Source organism: Tyto alba, unplaced genomic scaffold (genome assembly GCF_018691265.1).
Source record: "Tyto alba isolate M040663 unplaced genomic scaffold, T.alba_DEE_v4.0 Super-Scaffold_44, whole genome shotgun sequence".
Lineage (NCBI taxonomy): Eukaryota > Metazoa > Chordata > Aves > Strigiformes > Tytonidae > Tyto > Tyto alba.
Window position 1 is genome coordinate 2,131,293 of NW_024881320.1, and position 25,288 is coordinate 2,156,580.

General features: G+C 46.7%; 1 protein-coding gene across 8 annotated transcripts in view; it reads left to right on the forward strand.

Moving 5' to 3' along the window:
• SSH1 (slingshot protein phosphatase 1) overlaps positions 1–25,288 on the forward strand; it is a 41,608-nt gene that overhangs the window by 9,342 nt on the left and 6,978 nt on the right. For 3 of the 8 annotated variants that reach the window (XM_032984839.2, XM_032984843.2, XM_032984842.2), the window contains exons 3-13: positions 12,521–12,624; positions 14,453–14,517; positions 15,295–15,416; positions 17,627–17,695; positions 18,135–18,200; positions 19,527–19,721; positions 19,963–20,056; positions 21,440–21,568; positions 22,765–22,811; positions 24,172–24,318; positions 24,990–25,190. In XM_032984839.2, coding sequence (XP_032840730.2) covers positions 12,521–12,624; positions 14,453–14,517; positions 15,295–15,416; positions 17,627–17,695; positions 18,135–18,200; positions 19,527–19,721; positions 19,963–20,056; positions 21,440–21,568; positions 22,765–22,811; positions 24,172–24,318; positions 24,990–25,190 — 1,239 coding nt within the window. The other 5 variants (XM_032984840.2, XM_042805201.1, XM_009963992.3 and 2 more) reach the window with 5 other exon arrangements.

The following is a 25,288-nucleotide window of genomic DNA, read 5'->3' on the forward strand; positions in this document are numbered from 1 at the left end:
TACCTAGTCAGGAACAAACATGCTCCACCACACTGGTTTGATAACCGGCTCTACAGTTCCTTTAGTTACTGCTTTTTTCTTGTAGGTTAATGAAGTAAAGTAATTTTCTCTTTTGAAGACAGCGGAGTTACACTGGGCATTGGTTTGACTTGGTTTTGTGTTCACTGCAGGAATTAGGTGGAGCCCTCAGGTTGATGAAAACCCTTTGCAGCTCAGTGATCGACAGAAGGAGTAATTGCTGCAGACAAATCTTTACAGAGCATCACCAGCTTTAGATTGGAAATTAGGAGAAATTTCTTAACCCAAAGGGTTGTCAAGCGCTGGAACAGGCTGCTTGGGGAAGCAGCTGAGTCGCCATTCCCAGAGGTGTTTTAGGAGATGTGTAGATGTGGGCGCTGAGGGATGCAGTTTAGGGGTGGACCTGCCAGCCCTGGCTTAATGGTTGGACTTGATGATCTTAAAGGTCTTGTCCAAAATCACTGTGATAAACCAGATTCCTTGCTGGTGCTATGGCTGGCCTCTTCAGTACAGAAACTTGGAGAGCGGGAGCAGCTCCAGCCACTCTTCAGGCTCTTTTCCATGCAGCCACATGTTCGCTCTGCACTGAGTGCCCACCAAAGCTAGGGATGTTTATACATTATACTTCATTGTATGTTATATTTTAATGCACCATAAATTATTTATCAACACCTTGATGTTTAGCTTTTTTAGGGATTTATGAGCATGTTTTATGGGAGGCAGCACTGAGTGAACAGCTTGTATCCTCAGGTTTGAGAGGCTGTGTTGATGGTACTGGGAAGGTGCATGGTGCTGGGGGTATGCCTGGGGCAGCTGTCTTGAGGATTTATTTGTGGGGACAGCAGCTCATTACATGCTTGACAAGTCCTACTCGCTGCAGTATTTATTGTCTCCTGGCTATTTGGTGGGAGATCTTGGGGTAAAAGTTGCTGACTTTATTAACTTTTCAAAACAGGACGCTGAATCACATCCTGGCAAGGCTGCAGCATCCTGCCTTAGCGTGCTCCATACAATGGGGAGGCAAATTCACAGGCTCGTGACCCTCGATAACTTTCTGGCCCGTGGGTGTGGCCATGGAAGCCCATGGAGATATAATTAGGCCTTTACATTTTGTCGTGGGTTGTGTGGGGATGTTCAAAGACCATGGAGCCGAGGAAGCATGCACTTATTTGACACTTACTTAAGATCTGGCCTTTCCAGGAAACTGTTGCTGACTTGAAGTTGAGCAACGTGAGGAGTTTACTCAGATGTAAGTAGAGTAACAGCAGGAGACCTGCCAGCTTGCAGATGTGGTTATCAGAACCTTTTCAGGATTGTATATAATTTTTTTTTTCTTTATTTTCCATGAAACTGTAGTGGTTTGGCAGAAAAAAAAAAAACTGGCCCTGTTGTCAAAGATACTGGCTTTGCACCGAACATTTTTTTTTTTTTTTCTGTAAAACTGTGGTTACTGTTTATTTAGGTGTTAGAGCTGGGCCAGAAAAATATTTTGGTTCCAAATGCCTCTTGATTTTAAGTATCTTAATCTTTGATAATCAGTTGCCAAGATCTGTGAGTCAAGGATTTCTCATACAAACCAGAGCTGTGATCTGCCTGACAAGTACTCTTGAAATATTTTTGGAGAATGTAAAATGGACAGAACACCTTCACAGGCATGGCTTTACTTTTAATGAAGAGAGCATTGAGTTTTTTATTTCCCAAACATTTACACGCCGCTCTGCAGCATTTGAATCCCTGATGCAGAAGCACTTTGCTGCTACACAAAAAATCAGAAAGCAAAATAAGCCAAAAATAAGCTCAGCCTCGAATGGATTAGGATGCAGACCACATCTGTTAGTTGTTTTAGGATCAGAAGGACTTTTCTGTGCAGAGCTTGCCTTCCCTCGCTGAAAGTTTGAGTTGCAGTCCGAGCAGAAGTCAGCAGTGTTGAGCCTGTGCAGCCCAGGCAAATCTGCACCAGCTCTCGGTGATGTAAGGGATGAATGTCCATAACCAGGGCGTGAACTGGCAGTGGTTGATGGCTTTGCCAGAGCTGCCTGTGTGCATGGACATTTCCCCCTTGCAGCCAGTGCAAAGGTTTATATTTTGCCACAGGAGAGGAAGGTTTCCCTGTGTCTTTCCTGGGACCGGAGCAGGAACACAAACCACGCGTGCGGAGCTGCCGGTGTGCTGTCTGTTTGTACCCACCTCAGCTGGGCCTTGCCGCCAGTGTGTCAAGGTGTCTCCCGTTGCACCAAACTCTCCCCAGAGTCCCAGTGCTGACCTTGCACTTGCGGTAGGACCCAAAGTCTGTCCCTAACACTTATCTCAGTAGAACAGAGACCCTGTGCAGAAGACCTCACCAAACCGACAAACTTCCCAAAACCACACCATCTCACCCGCGTTTCTTGATGAAATCCTTGCTGCAAGGATCGCTAGTGAAGGCAGCTGCTGGGGGATCTGTGGCACTGTGCTGCTGACTGCCGGGCAGAAAACCTCTCAGGCTTAGCATCAGGGGCCAAGTCATCCAGAAGTGCAGGGAATGATGTAAAATGTCCCAGAAAGCTGCCAGGTTGCTTGTATGCCCTGTCTGCCATCCAAACGGTCACGTCCAGCACTCGCATCCCTGCAGAGACTGCTGCCCATGGGGCTGCTCGCAGTGTGTCTGCGTGTGGGCATCTCCCTCCCAGCCCTGTAAAAATTCTTGGACTACAGATGTCTGCTTCTCTCTGCAACACCAATTCTGCTTGTAAAAAATGGGTTTGGAGTGGATGAGAAAAAGAAGGATGTTCCTGAGGTTTTTAGTGACATTTTTTTGTCTTGAGGTAGCTTTGCACCTGGCTAGCGGTCTCCTAACTTCTGGGGTGCTGGTTGCATACCCTTAGTGGAGCTGGGAAGGCAGGCTGAGCCCTGCTAAACACTAGAGGGGATGAAGCTAGAACTTTTCTTGCTCTGCTTTTACCCTGCATGATTTGTCTAGATTTATTTTATTTTATTTTTACACATTACCAATGTGTCAAGTACTCCCTGGTCTCTGCTGCCTTTTTTGGAGTCATTCTGAAACCTAGCAGCTATGCTATTTTTTGGGTTGCTGTGCCACTGCTGCCTGTAGGGTTCTCAGTCGTGCTTCCTATGCTGTTGTCTGTGTCCTGGCTGACCTTCACACACGCTGCTTGGAAGCTGCTTTCTTAATCCTTGAAACTATTATTCACCTTCCTTTTCTTTTCCAGTGGCGCCGTTGGAGAGTTTCCACTTGTTTCTCTGGCCTGACTCCGGGAGACACTGCTGAGTGGGTGAAGTGGGGTGACTTAATAAAATAGTTTAAAGTATTAAAACAATGAGTTGACAGGAGGAATGCGGGAGGATCGGCTGATGTGCTGACAGCTCGGCTGGGGAGGAGGACAGCAGCAGGATCGGCTCCTGCCCTGGAGTGCAGGCAGGAGGCTCTGCCTTTGATGTTCCCTCCATGGCAGGAGCCCAGGGGCTGGCATCGTCCCACTTCTCCTTTAGCTTGGACCACAGCTCCAGGACACCTCCCCGGCACTCCTGGGCTTGTGGTCTGTCCTCCTCCCTACCTGCGGTCGTGGAACATCTATGGCAATAACAGCATCCAAAAAAAGTGACTTGTAGGAAAATACAGGGTGTCTTTTGAGTCTTTTAGTGGGGGGGAAGAAGGGAGCCAGTGTTTTACGAATAGCCAGCTTCCCTCAGACCACCAGGATGCTGCATGGCGGAGGGTGCACTAAGCTGGAAAACCATGTCATTGCTAATGCTGGGACCTCCGAATACGCCTCTCGCGCTTCCCTGGGCTGGCTGCCGCCTTCCCTAGCCTTGCTCTTTGAGTCCGTGAGCCCAGGCAAGTGTGAGCTGCTCCATGTAGCTGTCTGGAGAAGCATTGCTCGGCCCTCGCTGCAGGACGGGTGGTCGTGGGGCTGCTGCCGAGGGCTGGGGGCAGTCCCCAGCCACATGCTGGGGACACAGATGCTGGGAGTCTGTGGGGTTAGCACTCCTCTCCTAAGAGTGAGAGAAAGGTTTCTTTACAGCAGTGAAATGGGCAGTTGTGCAGGCTGAGGTTCGGAGAGGATCTGGCTCTGGTCTCCTGAGACAGCAGCTATCACAAAAATGACATCACGTTTCAGTGGGAATCTCAGAAATGCTCGTTGCGATTCAAAGTGAGTTCCAAGCACATCGCGTAACTGGATGATGCTGTGATCAGCCTTGTGCCTCTCTGAACTCTGCGATTAATGGGATGAGCAAAAAGGATTTCTTTTTCCTTGTGAAATAATCTCTTATTTTATTTGGCTTTTCACCATCCAAGTACTTGGCATTCCTAGAATTTTCTCTTTTCTGGCCGTTTGGGAGCTGTTCTGCTAATTTACGTTGCGCAAGTCTGATGGAATGGGGAATGATCCTGCTAATTTGTTCACTTCCCTCTTCCTGCCCTTTCTCCTGGATGGTTTATCCGAGCTGCTCCTGCATTGCCTGCCGGCACAGCCTGGGTTGTGCTCTGCCCTGGGAGCTGTGTGCCACGGGGTACGCACGGCTGAGGTGGTTCAGCTCCGTGCGGAGCTGGCACGATCGCGGCTCGAGCCCGATGCATCGCTCATCCGGTGCGCAGGAGCGGCTGGAGGCACATCATCAGCAGTCTATTTATGTTAGGAAATTAGCTTTTGTGTGCTTCATGATTGATTTCATTTTTTTTTTCTTTTTACTCTTTGTGCTCGAGGAGGGTTTGTATCTGGCGCTGTGAATGGCCTGCAGTGTCTCAAACCCTTCTTAGCATTCTTGCGCTGTGGATGTGGCCCACGCCTTTCAGCTGAACAATGAGTGCTCAGACTCCCCTTTTGTTGCTGCTTGGCTGAAAACATGAGAGTGAAGCCTGCCGGGTCTTCCTGCCTGCCTGCCTGTCTCGCTTCTCCGTTGAAATAGATGGGGAGATGTTGGCCCCTATGGGGAGGCATTACAAGACCCCCCCTCTCAGTGGGGGGCTGCTGCCTGAACCCTTTGGAAACAACTTTTTGCCATTGCGTGATGGTCCCCTGGCTGCATCTGAGGAAGGGGAGATGGTCTCTGTGTGTCTGAAGGAACATCAGACCTTGCTGTGGTTGGAGAAGAGAAGGCTCTGGGGAGACCACAGAGTGGCCTTCCAGTACTGAAAGGAGGGTACAGGAAAGGTGGGGAGGGACTCTTTATCAGCGGGGTGGGGATGGGATGAGGGGAGACTGTTTTAAACTGAAAGCAGGCAGATTTAGATGAGATCTAAGGCAGAAATTCTTCCCTGTGTGGGCGGTGAGGCGCTGGCCCAGGGTGCCCAGAGCAGCTGTGGCTGCCCCCTCCCTGGAAGGGTTCAAGGCCAGGTTGGACGGGGCTGGGAGCACCCTGGGCTGGGGGAAGGGGTCCCTGCCTGGGGCAGGGGGTGGCACTGGGGGGACTTTAAGGTCCCTTCCAACCCAAGGCATTCTATGATTTTTTGTCGTTCAGAGCTTACATTTTGGGTTTCTTCTTGGGGTGACTTGTTTTCAACTCAGGAAGTCTGAGAAGTGATGACTTTTCTAGCCCATCAAAGCTGTACCTTATTATTTTTTTTTTTTTTTGGCAATAAAATAGTATTTCAGGAGACAGACATTTCCAAAAGTTGCCCTAAAGGTAGCTGCCTCCACCTCAGATGCATCACAGAGATTTCAGCAGAGGTAGAGCACTGCAATCTAAGCGATGCTGGCAGCTCTCACCGACTTTAGCAGGTGTATTGGGCACCTGCAGTTCTGGCTGCAGGTCAGTCTATCAGCATATCATAAAGTCTGCACGTGTATGCAGTAGTACTTTGTTTTAAAACAACATTGCACATGTTGAAACTGGGTCTTTCCTGGTCCTGCTACATGGCGAGCATGCTGCTCGTCTCTCAGCATGGCAGCCCGCTCTGGCTTGAGCTGAGCAGCAATGGTTGTGGTGATACTCTCAGCCATGTTTGTAAAGGTGATTCCTCTGTTTCATTTAATCTTTCTGTGGATTCTGCGTGACCGATGTGTGACACAGAGCAAAGGCCACTTGGAAACACACTAAGTACTTTTCTTTTAAAAGCATGAGAAATGACTTGCTGCTGCTTTTAGAGGCTCCCATTTCTGTTTCTCAGGTTATACAGTAGCATGTGAGCAAGTAGCTTTGAAGTTCATTTTTCCCTGGCACTGTTTTGTGTCGCTCAGACCCCTTCTGAAGGCCCCTTTCTTGCTCAGGAAGTGTTATCTGATGTGCCTCCTATCAAGCCAAAGCAAGCAGTCAGTGTATTTAATTGTCGTCTTGGCTTGGGAAGCAGGGGCCGTGCAGCTGCTGCCTTGTCTTCCTGCTATTTCTCTCCCCTCATCTTCCTTTCTATTTGATGTGCTCATTTCCAGTTTAGTTTATGTTGCTATTTCGGTATGACTGCGTGACAGCCCTTTGGCTCGCTGCAGCGATGCCCTGGCTTAAAATCAACCCTCTGGCACGTCGAGGGGCCTGGCTTGGTCCCCGAGCTGCGGCACCGTGGCAGAGGGGTGCACCGGGGTGGCCTCTCTTCAGGGCTGAGTTTCGTGTTCTTAATTGTCTGGAGATGGCTGGGCTTTTTCCAGACTGAGCAGAAAACAAGGGAGAGAAGAAAAGGGGGGGAAAAAAAATCCATTCTCTTCCTCCTTATCAAAAGGGCTGTGGAAAAGGGAAGCTTGGGAGGCTTGTTTTTTCCTCACCTTATCAGTGTGGAAACGTTTTGAGCAGAAGATGCCATAAAACCCAAGGAACCAGGAGGTGCACTACCAAGTTCGTGCCTTTTTAAAATTGCAACCAATTTTGAGAGAAGCAAATACTGCCTTTTTTTTTGTTTTGTTTTTTCTCTCCCCGAAACACAGACCTGGTTGCAGGAGGGCAGCTCCTCTGGGCACAGGGAGAGGTCTGCATGAAGTGGGTAGGAAGGGCAGGACAAGTGTGCCCGCTCCTAACCGTGGTGTTGCTGGATGCTCAGGTGAGGGGATGTTCCTGCTCTGGCATGTCTGGCTGCTCTGCTGTCAGATAAGCCCAGAGCCCATCGCTGTCCCCCGAGCACTCTGCCTCAGCCCTGATGGATAGATGACCTTCTCTGCCCCCGCGCCACATGTATGTTTTGTTCCATTAATGAGGGGGAAATTAAGAAACTCAATTTGACAGAGATTTAGTGCCCGCAGAGCATAATGGTGGCCCTGTGCCTTGAGCAAGGCTTCACTGCAGAGTTTTTCTGGAACATGGAGCTCTGCACCCAGACTGCACAAACACATGACAGGTCAACAGTGTGAGAGTTTCTTAAGATGCAAGGTTAAATAGAAATGGAGAAAGCTTCAGGTGGGAGTAGATATCCTGAAAGGACATCTCTCTTTGGGAGAGGAGAATATAACTTCAGTGTAATGGCCAAGCAGAGGTAAGCTCTGAATGTTAGCTGAAGCAAGCTTTGAGACCAATCAGGTGCATGTGCCTGGGTTCTGTGGTGGTGCTGAGGACAGCCTGCACCTGGGTGTGTGAGGAGCAGCTTCCCTCTGCTCCCTGCCCTCAGACCTGCCCCTAACCGGAGCGCAGGGCTCTCCGTGTCCCTGAGGGAAATGCAGAGCAAAGCCAGGCAGAGTGGAAGTCTGCTCTTGTTCGCTACATGAACTCGGCACTAGAATGAGATCTCAGAGTAGAGCTGTAAGCAAGCAAATCTGAACAGCGCTTGGACTAGATGGGCCTCTTGGTTGTCATCAGTAGCAAACACAAAGATAACAAGCTCATTATGGCTCCAGAAATACCGAGGGTTGTTGCAGGTGTGGTGGCAAGCCAGGGTTCTTGGGCATCCCGTGCACCGAGCGATCCTGCAGCAGTTCTGGGAGCAGCAGGGATACCTGGCCAGACACAAACTCTCATATTTCTGTGTTCTGCCTCTTTTAGCCAGATATTACTTTTTAATTCTTAGACTAGCAAGAGACTGCTGAGTCAACCTCAAGCTCGACTGTGTCTACCCAGGGAAAGTGGTTTTTTCTATATTAACTTCTGTGTATGGGTATTTATTTTGAGATGAGCTATGTAGCTATAAGATATATTAATATGAGTGTTTTCTTGTATCCTGCAAGATGATTATGTCTTATGTGAGATTTCCCATTAAAACAGGGAGCTTGAATAACCAAGGTTTCTTCCTGGGACACACCACAGCCTGAGCCACAATGGCAAAGCAAGTTGCTTGGGGAAAATTGTTCTGCAACTGGCAGCTGCTTCCAGCTCGTTCTGTCTGTCCAGTAACGCGAGCAGCTCTGTCTCTTGTTCCAAAACCCAGTATTTTCAGCAGATTGCTTGTTGGCATTTGTGGACCCCGGGGGCAGCATTTTGTAATGATTAAAAGGCAATGCCTATTGTGTTCTTAAGCAACTTGAAATGTAATTGATGTGCATTGCAGCCACGCTCTTCTGGAGCTTTCCCAAAGGGGAAGAAATATTTCCTTTTCAAGTTGAGCAGTGCGGAGCCAACGGATGGAGCAAGGGACAGTGAAGCAAGAGACGCTGGAGCCTGCTCTCAGCGGTGCTGTGGCCATTAAGCACCCTCTCCTTGCCAGCCCCTGGGTGCCACCCCCCTGGGCCCCTGCTTTACGGAGAGCAGAGCACTGGAGCTGTCTGCACCCTCCTGCTGACACTCTTGGCATTTCCCAGATGCTTATAAGCATGGGTTTTTACCTCCCTTAGGGGGTTAATGCCAGTCGTTTGGTAAGCTGAGGTTACAGAGTGGAAGAAGGACTGGTCTGCAGCTGTACTGGAGCACCAGGATCCTGGGGCAGTGACAAAACCCGTGGGCTCTGCGTTTAGTTGAGAGCCTGAAGTGACTCCTGTAAAGTAGCTGCGCTGGTCAGGATTCCTGGAAGGGCATCCAGGGAATGGGTGGTTTCTGTTGTGCATGCCAGTCAGGCCGGGTGAAAATTGAACAGAAAGCTGCTTCTGCCCCTCGTTAGGCTAGTGATACTGGTGAAGCATGAGCGTGGCATTATGGTTTATGCCTAGAGAAAGAATTAGTCAGGGGCCTGTAAGGAACAAATCTTCAGTGAATTTGATTGTAGCCAGCCACTAGCAAATAAATACCAAGCCACCTGAAAGACTTCCTTGTTCAGCAGTAGCTCAGTAACTCACGAGTCACTCTGAAAATCAAACTGTGGTAGCTGAACAGTAAGCGAAGAAGCATTTTAATTTGACAGCTAATGCCTTTATCATGTCTGTGTTACAGTGGTGGCATGCAGTGGTTTAATTATAAAGAGATGAACAGGCATTAGTCGATACGATGCTTTTTATCTAGTCCTGTCCCAGGGAATATGGACTTTGTACAGTGACGGGCTGCTTTACTTTGTGGTTGCTGATAGGCGCTGCGTTGCCTTCAGAGCATGCGGGAGGAAGCAAACAAACAAACAAGTCTGGAGGAGGGAAATGATTAGACGAGCCTCAGCTGGTTTTTTCCCCTCCTGAATGGCCCTCTTTCATCAGGATATGTTAGGACAAGTGCTTTTTCAAGCCAGGATATCAGTGGAAGACACAGTGTTCTGTAAAAGTCATCCAGTTCCTGGGTAGCATCAACAGACGCGATTTCTCTGCTCCGCACAGAATATACGGTCAACCTTTTCTTTTCCTTCTTTTTTTTTTTCTTTTTTTTTTTTTTTATGGCTTTAGAAGCAAAAGGATGTGAGTTTTACAGCTAGTTATGAATCTTTTCGAATTTACTGACTTCTGTCTGACTCTTGGGCCGGCACAATGCTTCTGCTGTTCAAAGAAAACCAGTCCAAATTAGTATGTATAAGCCACTCGTTTTTATGCTGCTAACAAATGCTGCTTACTAGGGCATTTATCACTGCTGCCGAGGGTCAAAAGTTGGGGATGTTCTTTAATAATAGGATTTTTCTGTTATTTAGGAGATATTTTTAAAAAGGCTGGAGTTTTAGTTGTTTACTGGAACTGAAGGATTTAAAAGGGGTTTTTTTAATCTGGGTTGGAATATCGTGCCTTGCCTTTTTCTCACTTTTATTTTGTTAGCTGTCTTTTCAAGCAGTTGTATGAAGCGACTGAGAGCAAAGAGTGTTCCTAGAGCGGAGATAAGGGCCGGTGTTGGGTAATGTTGCTGTTTCAGTACTGCGTAAAATACGAGCTTTTGCGAAGTGGCGCTTGGATGTGTTACCTCTGTACGGCACCGTGCTGGTTGTGTGGAAATGGGGGAGCGCGGGTAGTGCTGGGGCGGTGCAGGCAGTCTGAACCACGGCAAGCTGCGCTTTGTAAGGTTAGGGCGCAGTTTAGGGAACAAACATTTAAATTAAAAAAGAAATCTTGCTCTCAACAGGTTCTTTGGCTTTGCTTTCCGGTTCATTTCCAGGCAGATGAATACACGGTGACAAAAATTTTGCCATGTGGTTTGTCCTTTTCTTGCAATCATTTTCTGCTCCTACAGCGCAGCTTTGTCATTTGCCTGCAACTGGGAATATTCTGCTTTATTGTAAAAGATTTCCTGACTGCAAAAGGGGAAAGCATCAGGCAAAGTGAACCATCAGAGCAGGAGTTACGGGTGCCTTTGGGAAGGAGCTGTCTCTTCCAATCTTTTCTGCTGTAGAAATCCCAGTCAGTGCTTTATTGGGGATAAGAGAATATCCTTTGGGATGCTTTTTCACTTTCCCAAATAAATGTTTCTCAAAATCCTTGGGACGGGAATACTGTGAATTATCTCCTCGTGCATTACCTAACCATTCCCTTCCTCTGGATGAAAAAAAGAGAGGAGTGTGCATAAGGGTGTTACCTAGTTGAATATCCTATACATTGTGTTGGTGTCACTGCTTTTGTGTAACTCCTGGCCTTTTTTAACGCTTTCCTGTGAGATCTGGTGTGTGAAGGAAACGAGACTCTTCCTGGCTCACTTATGGAATGAACCAAATTCCCGTTAGCAGCAATTCTTGCCGTTAGCGCGTGTGCCAGGCAGAGCAGAGCCGGCGTCTCGGATCACAAGCAAACTGCGCGGCTCCTGTTCTGACACAACTTGCTAGCAAAGCGAGTGGTGAGTGCTAGAATACTGTGGGAGTGCAAATGGAGAAAAGCTGGTTTTAATTAGAGTGCAGTTGTCCTGCTGGCATTTTATGGATCTGATATATGACTTGTGGAGCCTGGAACTTAGGCGAAAATTTTAGTTTGTTTCTTAAAAGCAGCTGAAATCTCTAATTTAAACCTGATCCAGATTTTTCTGGGAATTTTGCACCTTGAAGATTCAGTTGAAAAATGAGGAAGCTTTGGCTGGGAACTTTGGCTGGGTTATCAGAGAAGGGTGAAGCTGAACTTGCAGCAAAAGCTGGAAACACGTGAAATTCGTGTCTGTCTTCACAAAAACACTAAGGTGGAATGGAGCATTAGTGCTCGCTTCTGCCCAAAGGCAAAGACACCACATAAAGTACGGAATAGACGAGTGCTGGGAGTAGTAACTCCTGTGGGATCATTTTCTGTAACAGAAGTAACTCCCGTGTAGCACAGTCTCGTAATGGAGCATTTATATTTAGGAGATAGCAGACAGTAATTAATGATGATCTATGTTTGAAAGTGTAGGGCAGCAGAAAATTGGGCTTTGTAGCAAGGAATGTCTCTTGTGATGTTTTGCGCCGTGTAGGAAATGCAGTGTATGCAGTTACTGTGGCCAACTAAAAGGTAGCTTAGTGGATGTTGATTTTCAGCCCTGTGGGAAATGCTAACTTTACTGCTTATGTCCAAGCCTATTTCTGAAACCCTCACGAGTGCATCATGGTACTATGTAATTAGGCTTGTGCTGGTGCTTACCATAACTACTGATTTTGTTCAGCCTTTTCTTTAGTTATATTCTGGGGCCTGTGTGTCATTTGACTCTGTGGAAATATCATTACGTATTTGCACATACTGCGACCTGCCTTCTTATCAGTAGTGTTTTCCAGGACAGCTATATCTAGCCAGAGCAAAGCAAAATCTATGCTATTGTGTCAGTTGTTTTCTCCCCTGAGGTTTCAGTGCAGTTTCCTTTCTCTTGTGATGTGCAGGTTTCATCTGCCCTCCCTTCCTCTTTAAATCTACAGATGGTTTATGGTTGCATGTTCTTGTTGTTGCATTCCAAAGAAATCTCAAGAATTGAAATTAGGAGGAACTGATTGACTCGGAACCAGATCTTCAGTCATTTTACAGGTCTAAGCCTGTAAAAAGTCTTACCCTCTAGTGTTTTAAAGTTGCAGAATTTGATAATCAAATGATAAAGTAATTTCCAGCCCATGACAGCTCAGGCAGGTATCTCCTGCAATGGCCAAGTAATAAAATGTTGGTGGAAAATGACACGTGAATAATCCATGAATAATCCTGGAGCCATGCAATGCAATCGGCAGGATCAGATTTTTGGGAGCAGCTTCTCATGACAAAATTCTACTACGTTTTACTGAGGGGAAGCCCTTCCTTTCCTAGGCATACAGACCTGAGCTCACATTTTGCTGATACTTCCTTTCAGTTGACTTCTTCTGTCATTTGTTTTCCAGCCTAAGCGAGAGCTTTTTCATGGTGAAAGGCGCAGCCCTTTTCTTACAACAAGGAAACAGCTCCCAGGGCCAGCGAAGTCTTCAGCATCCTCACAAACATGCAGGTAGTAGATTAAATCACCTACTGAAATTCTTTTTCCCTCTTGCTGTGCTGCTCACCCCGTCCACACGGACAGGCTGATAACACGTGTGGGTGGCTGGGTGACTGCTCTAATTGTCACAGTGGGCCTTGTCCAACCTGCTGGGCAAAACTGGGTTTTCAGCCCACTTGCTTCAAATGGGAGCATCTGATTATTGAGTCTTTGTTTCGACTTTTGTCGTTATCTCAGAACTGTAATTGGAGTAGAAATTTATTCTCTGCAGACATTGTGGCATTCAGCATGGCATTCTTCAGGCAGGGAAGCCTGCTGAGCCAGAAGGTCTGTGCTGAATATGTATCGCTGTTTTCCACAGCCGCAAATGAAGAAATGTCACTTATGCTTCAGTGATTTGATCTTTGCCTTCCCCTTTGGCCTGTGGGGAGGAAAATTGGATGGGCTGAGTCACAGGGCTCTAGCACCTCTTCTGTAGTGATCGAGATCCTGATTCAGCACGGCAGGGACATTCCTCTGAGTGCTCTCCCAGCCTCCAATAATCTGAAGTTTGGGACTTTCAGTGCCAGCTGACAGTATTTGTTCTTTTGAAATTACCTGTCGCTGGGTTTGTTTGATGTTGCTGGTAAGAGTAAGGAACATTTTAACGGGATTTGGGTCTCTGGATAGATACACATTTCTTAGCTCTTTGTATCCCCTTTCCCTGTTTCAGGAGAATCCCCTTTTCAGTTAATTCATCACAATCTGGCCTGTAAGAGTTTATCACAGTTTAAGAACAGACTGTCCTCCTTCCCCCAGTCCCCTCCAGTGTGCCAAACTGGTGGGAAGGAACGGCAGGGAGTTGTGTGGTGAATGTACATGAGGATTGATAAGTACATAGGGGGTTCAGAAAAGTGGATTCTACTTACCCAGTGTTTTTATGCCTTCTGTCTTTTGACAGTTTTGGAATAAGTGATTACTGAGAAAGAAGAAATAAGATCACTGGGGCATTTTGAGAGCAGGAGCATGTGGGAAAGGCACAGTGTGGTACTGTGTGTCTGCTGCTTAGTAAACACTCCAAGCACAAAGAGGGTGTTTGAATGCCAAGCTTGGCTTTGGGTTTCTTTAATTGTCAGCAATTTCATATACCCAGCAAACATCCTACGGAAGGAATTTTATCTTGTATGGAAAGTTATGAGTGCATTACCGAGTTATTAGATGTGAACTTGTTTTGTTTTCTTGTAGATTCCTTGTTCCTTTTGCTTGCTTTCACCAAACAGAAATGTACCCGCTGCTCTGGAGCCTTAAGGGACTTGTTGCATGAGCAGCACTTTGTTTGAGATAAAAGGGACCCATCACCTAAACCGGGCCTCTCCTGCAGCCCGCCCTTCTCCGAAGTTTCTCGTGTTCAGATTATACCCTCCATAAGGCCAGTGGGGCTGATCCCACGGTGCTGTGTGTGTTTCACAAGTCAAAGTTTTTCTTTTTATCTTTGCTCCTTTTTTCAAAAAATTAGTTGTTTCTCCTGCCTCTTTCTCCCCTGTCCTCAGTGCCCATATCTTTGTCTTTTCCACAATGCTGTAAAAGGAAGAAGAGTATCCTCATTTGAGCCAGTCACAGGTGGTCTCAATATATCTAGTAGCTTCCAAATACCATAAGGCTGAGTTCTCACACAGCCAGATAATGGTCATCCAAGCTGCTCGCTTCTGTTACTATTATCTGGGGCAGCAAAATTAATTGGCCTCCCTTAAATGGTATTTTTTGACTTGGAAATGTCCAGTTTCACTGAAGTTCAAGACTGTACCCATTCTTAGTGCAGCAACTGAGACCCTTTCTGATTATTTCTCTGCTTTCTTTGCAGGTGATTTGCCTCAGCACCTCCAGGTGATGATCAACCTCCTTCGCTGTGAGGATAGGATCAAACTGGTAAGGAAAGATGCACTTTTTTTGCTCTCCTTTCTGTTGGAGGTGTTTGAAACAGACCTGCAGAGGTTCATGAAAAACATTGCCAAATCCTAGCCTTCAGTGTCAGCAACCAGCCAGCCCTACTGTGTTTTCCTGTCCATGCTTTTTGCCTTGGTCCTTACATCCAGGTAATGAGTTGGGTCAGGAAACTGATCTGTCTGAAGTGTGTTTGTTTTGTTTGATTTCCTTTTCCAGTCAGCTGATGAACACTGATTCAGGAGAAGAGACAGGAGCTTGCTAATGCTAGTGGACACTCTTAAGTCAGTCTTGAAGTTGTGTCCAAGTGGAGCTGGGCTTTCTTTTAAAGAAATCTGCAGAGGCTCTAAAAGTCACTGCAGAAAAGGCAACGTCAGTTATTCCCTCCAGCATGACTAACATATTTCAGCGAAGGCTTGTGAGTGGAAGAATCCTCTGATCCTGCCTTTGTTTTCAGTTCAGTGCAAGACCAATGTTTTCACTGAATTTCTAGTTGAACTTCTTCAGAACAAATCTTCAGGTTACATTTTTTAGTATTTGTCTGAACTGGGGCAGGTAACCTAGGCTAATCTTCTCCCCACCCGATGCCGAGTCAAACTGGCAACTAGCCTTGCTGGAAGATGGACTGTCTCTCCCTGTGTCTTTCATACTGCAGCTAAATAAAGCTTTTGGGCTCAATGACACCTTAAAAAAACTTTAGGTGGCAATGGAAGTAATAATTATCCAAACGCTAGTTTGCAGAGCTTGATGACCTTTTTCTAGGCTGTCCGTTTGGAAAGTGTGTGGACAGACCGTGTCCGGTACATGGTGGTTGTATACAGCAGCGGACGCCAGGACACAGAAGAGAATATTCTGCTGGGTGTGGATTTCTCCAGCAAGGAGAGGTATGTCTAAGGCGAGGCTGGGCTTGGAAATCAGGCAGGCTGGGTTCTCTGGAAAGCCTGTCAACACCAAACTGTCCCCAGGCAGCTGGTTTACATGTACTTACAAATTCTAGCAAGAGAAAGGACATGTGTTGAGTTTTCTGACCAGTTATGAGGACAAGAGGGTGATTTTTGTTCCAATAGGCTTTCAGTCTCCTTGGAATCTGTGGGCAGTTGTAGAGAAAGCATTCACGTGTAATTCATCTGTAGGGCTGCGTGGCATCTACCTCAGCTGTGATAGTTTGCTGTCTGCTGGCTACAGAATACTTTTGCAGACACATTTGCAGAACTGGAACTTATTCTATCCACCAGACTTCAAATCTGTTGACAGTATGATGCAGTGGAGCTGAGGGGTTTTTTTTTTGGGGGGGGGGGGGTGTGACGGAAGGGGAACTTAGTTGCCAAATAACATCAAAAAACAATACTGCAAAAGTACCTCCAAAACCAACAAACATGTCAGTAATGAGCTGTTTCTTTTATCAAACTGATAAGAGCACGTAATATTTTGAAAGGCAAATAAAATATTTTGTTATTGCAGACCCTCTCACATTACTCCAGTTCTAGGTGAGTAAACCAAGGAAGAAAAGCTCTTGGCTCGGAGAGACAGGGCTGGTTTGGCAGAGCTGGAGTTAGAAGTCAGAGCTCCCAGGCAGTTGTTTCTGTTCTCCAATGATTTAGCAGGCTGCCATGTTGTGCTGGCACAGCCAGGGTCACTTTTGTTTTCTTTTTGGAAAACCTTAGTGACTGTCTCCATTGCTGTAAGTGGAAGGGGGGAGCTTTTGCACTGCAACGAGACGTGTAGGGGAACTTGTAGCCATGCCTTCCTAGTAAGATTATTGTCATTGGCTTTGATGCTGCCCTTTATATCTGCTGTTAAACTACTGCTGTTAGTGTTAAAGAGGAAGTCCTAATGTAGCGTTTCCTCAGGGCACACTTGGTGTGCAACAGCAGTGAATGTTTGCTATGTCATCTTCATATCCCAAACAACCTTGCAACAATTTGCTGCTGGTGATTACTGATGTAAGACAAGAGGAAAGATGGAAAAGTTATGACAAATCCGTTCTGACTGTAAGGTTAGCTGCTGTTTCAGTTACTGCCTCCCCTGAAAGACAAAGTTTTTGCTAATTAAGGGTAAGTCTCATGCATAAAGAAGTCAGCTGCATTAGCAGCTTCATTGAGTGACTCCATGGCTCAGCGTTGGGGCTGAAATGTCACTGCTGAGCTGTAAGTGTTCTGACTGCTGACAGTTTGACTAGCTGGGTGCTTTTGTGGGTTTTATTCCCTTTACATGTGTTTAATAAAAAACATTTTTTTTCTCACAAAGCTCTAAAGTGCACATTGTCCACATGTGTGTTCAAACTGGCCTGTCAGATCCTTTGATCTGCTGTAGAAAGCAGCTGAAGGCTTAAAAAAGAAAGGAAAAGAACAAAACAAAACCCGAGTTCTTTGCTAACTGGCTGTTGCTGTATGCATCCGAATTTCCTTTAAAACTTTAATATCTCGGTAGCTTAATTATTTACTAGTTGAAAGTTACTGGACCCCATTATAGTATGGTTTTCTTGCCAGATTGCTTCTCTGAAATTAAAGTGTTCTTTTGGGTTAGGTAAACTCATAAAATCCATTTTTGTCTTTTCTACCAGCCAGAGTGATGAAGTGAAAATCGAACAGGCAGTCCTTTGAAAGGCCCCTTGGGTGCTCTTTGGAAAGGGCAGGCGGCTGCGCTGCCACCTACCAGCGCTTGCTTTGTGCCCCGCTTTAGTGAGCTGAACCTCTGCAGCCAGATCACTGTGATCTGCTTTTAGGTGCTGTTGGGGAACTGCCTTGCACTGAGCTTATGAGGGTGAGAGAACCGGAAGGATGTTGGGGCAAGTACTGCCGGGCTTTCTGGCAGGCTCTGGAGGGGGAGAGAAGAGCTGGTAATTTTGATTCTTGCTCCAGTAACATTTTTCCAGCCCTGTAGAGCAATCGGCTTGCTAATATCAGAGCAGACCTTCAGACTTCAGCTGCCAGTCTCCTTGTGTGTTATGTATTTGATGGCCTAAGACATTACTAGGAATTACTAGAGCAAGACTTGAGGGTTTTAAAAATTAAAGAGTATTAATAATTTAGGATATTGGTGTGACCGCATTGTGGCCTATATTTAACATCCTGTATAACAATCTCTCTTCCAGTAAAAGCTGCACTATAGGAATGGTTCTTCGTCTGTGGAGTGATACTAAAATCCATCTTGACGGTGATGGGTAAGAAACCACATTAAAAGGATAAATGTGAATGTCCTTCTCTACTTGGGGGCTGCTCTAGGAGAGATTCTCCATCACCTTGCAAATGAAGTTCCCATTTTGGATTCATGGCTGCAGTCCTCTTATTCAGACAGTGAGTTTTTGTCTTGCTGCCCTCAAACTGCTCGGTGGAACCTGTGATACCCAGTGAATGTTCTCTGAAATCCCCCCGAGGGGTGGAGCTCCCATTCCTGGCAGCCCGCGCTGGGAAGGGTGTCCGCTTGCCGTTCTTATTTGGGAGGATGTTGGAAAATCAGTGATACAAATTCTCACCCTTGATTCTTTTTGACTGTGAGTGCCCCTATAGCTGCCTTGCAGTAGCTGTTTGTAGAGTGCAGCTTGTGAAGCAGAGAAGAGCAGTTTCTGAGTGTTTTTTTTTTCCTCTTCCTCTCTCTGTTAGTGGCTTCAGCGTGAGCACCGCAGGGAGAATGCACATCTTCAAGCCAGTGTCGGTGCAAGCCATGTGGTATGTGTGTTAATTAGCTTTACTGAGAAAGAGACTGCCATTTCTGTGAATAAATTAAAAACAAATAAACAAACTGCATTCTAGCATTCTCCATAATTGGTATTTAGTGAGCTGCAGCAGAGATGCTGCTTCCCTGTGTCAGCAGGTAGCAGTACTGTAAAGGCACTGTGAGAATACTGATCCCAAAACAGGATCTTCTGCTTCTGCTCAGAGCAGCTCTGTGCTCTCCAGTATAAGGGAAATGGCCCTGGTGAGATGAATAAATATGAGAAAGACCAACTTGAATTCATCAGGCTGCAAACCCAGTCTGTCTTCTCTCTGCATATTTTTCTAACTGGCTGAAGGAGGAGTCGCAGGACCCGTTGCCAATCTGATGGCATTCCCTGTGTTCTGCCTCGTTACTGGGGCCGGGCTGGGGTTTCTGCTGCATGGAAACTTTCCGTGCCGCCCCGGGTGCCTGTTCACCTTTCAGCTCCTGTCACCCCTCCCATGTGCAGGGATTCCAAAACACTGAAGCAGAGGTGGCTGAATCAGCAGCAGCTGTGCCAGCGAATTCCTCCTTGAAGAGGCTGCTACCCAGCCCCGCACAGAACACATGCATCTCTCTCGGGCTGGGCAGTTTGCTGGCTCCTGTTGGAGCCTCGAGAGATCCCTGTCCTTGCGGCATCTGATGGGGAAAAGATACAGATGTAGAGAAGGATGTCGTGCTAGGGATGATTTGGTACAGAAACAAATGAAACTCTTGTTCCTGTCATTTTTGAACTCAGCCCCTCCTGTTGGCAGCCTTAGATGTGGTTAATGTGTTCAGTACAATGACATCTTCGGAGTGGAGCCTTGAAAGAAGCGGGGGGAAAAAAATAGAAAAGAAAAAAATGAGGAGGGAAGGAAAGAAGTAGTAATGCTAGAATTTGCAAAAACAAATGACCCAATCTGGGCCTTGTCCCTGGAGCGTGTCAGGGGCCAAGAATGCTGGTAAATATGCATTTGACTCCTTGCTGAGGGTGGTTTGAATATTGTCCATGTTCTTTATTTTTCTTTGGTCTGGCTTTACAAGTTAGCTAATGATTAGATCCCAGAGCAACTTGTGCCTTATGCTTGCCTGTTAATCAGGAGAAGATCTCGGCCTCTGCCTTGGACCGGCTCTTGAGGAGGCCTCTAAGGTGCAGTTTGTGCCCTCTTTGAACTCTGATACAATGAATCATCTGCTCTCAAAAAGCAAACTGCAGCGATGCTGAAAATAGTTTTTTCTCTGTGAAAATCTCTCAGATCCCGCTCTGTCTGTTCCTGCTGCTCACGTCTGCACAAATGTGTTCTCCAAACTTGCAGGTCTGCTTTACAGATCCTCCATAAAGCCTGTGAAGTTGCAAGAAGGTACAACTACTTCCCAGGTGGGATGGCCTTGGTGTGGGCCACGTATTACGAAAGCTGCATCAGCTCCGACCAGAGCTGCATCAACGAGTGGAATGCGATGCAGGACCTGGAGTCCACCCGCCCCGACTCTCCAGCCCTGTTTGTTGACAAGTCAGTTCTGAATTTTATTAGAAAAAGTTGCCTTGGTTCACAAGAGAATTCTTCCCTTCTCCCTTTTCCTCCTCCAGTGGTTAATTTCTTTTCTTTTCATAAATGTCTTCAAATGTTTTTCTTCCATTATTCTCATAAAAATTGCTTTTAATGCAAGTCTTTACCACTGCTCCTCTGTAGTGTGTGAGCTGCACTGTGTGCTACTGCCAGCCTGGAGACATCCCCTCTTTTTTCTTTTCAGGCCAACTGAAAGAGAACGAACAGAACGGCTCATTAAAGCCAAACTCCGGAGCATCATGATGAGCAAAGACCTGGAAAATGTGACTTCTAAGGAGGTAAATATAAAAATTCCTGCCATCTTCCTCTTCTTGCTAGACTCCGTTTCCAGAGAGTGCTGTGCTGGTGAGGAGCCACCACATGATGAGGTGTCACTGCCTCTTGTGTGCGCATTTCCAGCTGTTCCACAAGGGCTCTGCTCTTTGCTATACCTCTGCTTCCCCAGCAGGGAAATCAGGATAATACCAGCATCAGAGTGCATTTTTCAAGACCTTAGTAACAAGGATGTGACTTTCAAGTGCAGAGTGCCTGGTCCTTTGCCAGCAAAGTGGCGTCAGAGGTGATGCCTGCGCTACGGTTGGTTGTAGCACACGCAGGCATGTCCCAGGCAGTGAATCTGCAGACGCTTCTTCCTCAGTGCATCCCCGTGAATTGCACAAGCAAAGGCAGCACTCTCCAAAGGTGCAGCTGGTGGCCTCGCAGCTGTATGACGTGAGCGTCCTGATCTTCAGTTGCTCACGGACAGTGCAGAGCAAAGTGTGCGCCTTCCTTTCCCCTGTCGGCTTCGTTTTAAGGTTTTATTTCCTTTGCTGAATGTCAGAGGGGCTTGCAGACGGCATTTTGCTAGTGAGTTTGTGGGTGGAAAATCACAAGTCACGGCTAAAGCTAGTTTGGATCCATCCCACAGGCCGGTGTAAATACGTCCAGCCGCAGTGCAGACATATTCAGAGTAAATGGAAGTAGTTCTTTCTGAGCTGGGTTTTTGTTTGTTTGTTTGTCAAAGGAGGCTATTCACGTGCAGGGCTCTCCTTCCTAAAGCTCAGCACTGGAAGCTTCAGATACACTCTTGTGTAACAGCAGCGTTACCAGTTGTAGGCATAAGCTGGTCTGTCTGTGTACGTGTTCTTAACTCTTGGTGCAGTCAGGATGCTTTGATTTTGCTGCAACCATTTTCCATGGGGGGGTTAAGCAAAGTTGTGCTGCTTTGCATTGCACCTTCTGTAGCTGAGGTGCAGTGAGCCGACTGGAAAAGTGTTTTAAAATGGGAGAGTACTGGAAAGCTCTCTCTCCACCAACTCTGCTGCCATTATTCACTCCTTGCTTCTAGCGACTTTTGCATTTTTTTGTTAGCTGCTCTCCAAGGTCTTGTTTTTTATCTCTTGAATGATTTTTAAGTAGCAGGAACCCCAAAATACTTTTTTTTTTTTTTTTTTTTTTTTTGCACTTGAATGTTATCTGAAGCTTTATTTACAGATCTTCAATCTGGGGGCCTAGGATACTTGGAGGGATGCCTGTAGTGAGATTCCTTGTCTCCTAAAGGTCAAATCCCTCTTGCTGTTTTTAATGAAGTACAGAAAAAATGTTTTGCAAAGGAGTGCCGACAAATGTTTCTGTTGAACAGAGATGATTCTAGGTGGCATCCTTTGTTTTCTGCTCTGCAGATACGAAATGAGCTGGAGAAACACATGAATTGCAACTTGAAGGAATTCAAGGAATTTATAGACAATGAAATGCTGCTTATCCTGGGTCAGATGGACAAACCGTCTCTGATTTTTGATCATTTATATCTGGTAAGCTGTCGTGTTAGGAGCTCCAGAATAGCGGGAGGCTCAGTGGGAGTGATCTGACAAGTGACTGGCTTTGGAGGAAGCTGGATTTGGCGTCAAGGCTGACACCTGCGGCGCGGGCAGGAGGTACAGCCCGCTGTCCCACCGTTGGTGCAGACTTTACTCCAGGAGCCATATTGCTTGCAAAAGCCCACAGTAGAGAAGCCCTTTATTTTCTGGCTATGTTCTTGTTCCTGGGATGTGGCATAATGGTTCTTTCCTGGCAGGTTGATCCTGTTTCAGGATGTACCATGGCATAGCTCGAGTTCTCTCTGTGCACGTTCATCTTCTATTTCTAGCAATGGAGATTGTACTTTATGACAAATACAGGGTCTCGCTGCGGATGCTGCCCCGGCGTGACGGCCTTTTGCTCTGTGACTCTGATTAGGGTCACTGGAGTGGTTTTCTCGATTGAGCCTCTGTTGTTCTGTAGGCATGGCCAGAAGTGTGCAAGGAGTAAGGCTGAAGGCCATGTGCTGCTCCAGCTTGTGCAGGAGCAAGGATCAGTGTGTGTTTTGTCTGATCTTCTGCCACTAGATGGTACTCCAAGCAAAACCAGGCGCTGCCATCTGGAACAAAGACTTGCTTGAGATGAACGCATTTGCGTCTGTTATGCTTGGGTTTGGTTTGGTTTTTCTTTTTTTTTTTTTTGTTCTGGAGAGAGCCAGAGGAAGTGCTCATGTCTGAGGGCAAAACCTGCTTTTTGAAGCCTTTTTAGCTTTCTGTTTTGCAGGTATGGGAAGGGATCCAAGGTGTAACCACCCCCATAGCTTTCAGATTTTGCCTCACTTCTCATATACCTGTGATCCCAGTCATGCCACACATAATCCTTTTCTTTTCCTGCACTATCTATCGCTGTGATTAAAAATCCAGAGCAGCTGGGGACAGTGATTTGGGATGCTCTCAGTCCTAACTCCCTAGGTGAGGATGTAATGCCCTTGTCCTCTCGTTCAGGAGGTCCCTGCGTGTTTGGGACGGGGCATCTCTGTGCTGAGCTGCAGCACTGGCTGCCCTGGTGCCATATTCCTGTTTCAGAGGCTGGTTACCAATATTTCGCTCAGCAGCTAAGGAAGATTGCAGGGGCTGAGGGGATTGCAGAGCCTCGGGAGGAAGGGAGACTCTGGGGCTCCTTTGAAATGTGTGTTTTGTGGCTGTTGCAGGGGTCTGAGTGGAACGCCTCCAACCTCGAGGAGCTGCAGGGCTCGGGGTGAGTACTGCATCTGTGAGGCACCAACCTTAGACTCTGAAACCTCCAGTCGTTTGTCTTTAACTTACATTCAGGTCTCCTGAGATGGCACATGACATTTGTAGACTCTAGGGATGAGTTTGGACCCATTCTCAGGGATGTGGGTAACTTACTGCCAGGACCTTAGCGGAGGAATCTTTCCTACCTTATTTCTAACAATAATAAGTAGAGTGAAAATAACAAAACTTCTCATTTGTGTGAAGTACATCAGGATCTCCAGAACCCGCCCCAGTGTGTAGCAGCCGAGTGTGAAATGGCCATACGTATCGTGGCAGGTGTGAATTCCTGCAGGCTGCAGAAGAGCAACTATTACAGTGCTAAGCTTAGGAAAAAAACTCTATCTCAATGGAGCAGAACTTCCTGTGGATGAGCAATCTCCACCTCACCTGCCCAGACAGGCAGTTGCAGGGCTGTCTTTCACCACGCTCTCATCACCGCACCACTTCTTGGCTTGATTTGCTTTCGCGCTTTTTGGACGAGTGAGAATTTTGCATGTAAATATTTGCTGCTTGCCCAAGGCATACACCAACCCTGATGTGAGAAACTGAAAAATATTGCTCAACAGCATGACTAAAAATGTTTAATTTGGAGTCGTTGGGAACAGATGTCTGAACATCTTTGAACAAGTAAATCAACCAGCACGTTAATACTTCTGATCTACGGGGAAGGCATCTTGACATGCAGTGTCTAAAAGTCAAAGCTGGACAAATTCTGAAACAAATATCCTGTGTCCTTGATTTATCTGAATGATACGAGGTAATAAATCAGTATGGGCATTTGTTCTCCCTGGGTACATTGTAATCCCTGCTGTAATACTTGGCAGGAATCAAGAGATACCGTGTGACTCTCATTTCATATTTTTGGTCAGAAAGAAGAGAAAAGGATGGTTTTGCAGCTGAAGCCTGCAGTTAAAATTGTGATTCCTGGGGTGTGTTCCCAGCTCTTTCCCCAACAAATCACTTGCAGGCGATGCACTTTTCTTCTTTCAGCATCCCAGCAGCTGTGCGTGGCACACAGCGAGGAGTTTGAGTAGGTCACAAAACCTCAGCAGATGAGATAAAATAAACTTCTCCCTCCTGGGCCCAAGGTCTTTTGACGCTTGGAACGGGATATGCCGGTGATGAGAGATGGGTGAATGGACGGGCCCTGCACGTGACATGCGTGACCTGTGTCACCGGGTGTCCCAGGGCTTCGGGATTAGGGCTGTAGATAAAATCTTACAGTTTGTTTTGCGCCAGATTTCATGGACTTCACAAGGTGTGTCAGTTGCCTTTCACGACCGTGGCAATTCAATTTTATTTTTCTTCTTTTTTCTCCACAGCATTGACTACATTTTGAATGTGACCAGGGAAATTGATAATTTTTTCCCCGGTTTGTTTGCATATCACAACATCCGAGTGTATGACGAGGAGACCACTGACCTCCTGGCTCACTGGAATGAGGCGTACCACTTTATAAATAAGGCCAAGTAAGTGGGCTGGGAGACGCGACTTAGTGAGGGAGCACGTCCAAGCCCCGGGGTCTGACCTGGGTTTCATCCAGCGTGGAGCGGGGCCCTCCTGGAGCTGCACCACCACTGAAGGAGGCAGCAGGGCTTTTGCATTATTGCTTTTCCCAGGGGTTTTCCATGCCCCTGGAACTTCCCCGTACCTTGTCTCATTTACTGGCATTGACCTCTTCTAGCCTATGATATTTTTTTATTATTATTATTTTGTTTTGCTTCCAAAAGGAAACAAGGACATTTCCTTTTCTCAAGAAGTTCTGAAAATGCTCCAACACATGCCCGTGTTGGACTAGCCCCAGCTGCCTCTGCAGACAGGCGAATGTGACGGAGCCCGTCAAACTCCGCTGGGCGTTTACACGTGGGTTGTTCCTGCTTATCCCTCTACCCAGAGACTCGGGCAGGCAGGAGGCTTCCTGCTGGTCTCTGGAATGGCAGCACGATTGAGGCTTGCCCTTCTCTAACCCCCAGCTTTTCTGGAGAGAGATTCTTGTCATGGCTCACTGAATCCAAAATATTTCTCACCTTCTGAGCTGGAGTCAGGAGGACAAAGTACTGTCGCTCCACCGTGTAAAATGGTAACAACAGATGCCGTAACCAGAAAGATGAGACGGATTTTCCTGTTTGCCCTTCTGCAGGAAGAATCACTCCAAGTGCCTGGTGCACTGCAAAATGGGCGTGAGCCGGTCAGCATCTACTGTTATAGCTTATGCAATGAAGGAATTTGGCTGGTCACTGGAAAAGGCCTATAATTACGTGAAGCAAAAACGCAGCATTGCAAGACCAAATGCAGGCTTCATGAGACAGCTTTTGGAATACGAAGGCATTTTGGACGCAAGGTAAGGCGAGAGGATGAATGGAAAGGTGACTTGCAGGAAGTAAAGGAGCTGATGGTAGGCAGCCTCTCATGTTTTTATATCCCAAAATATTAATTGAG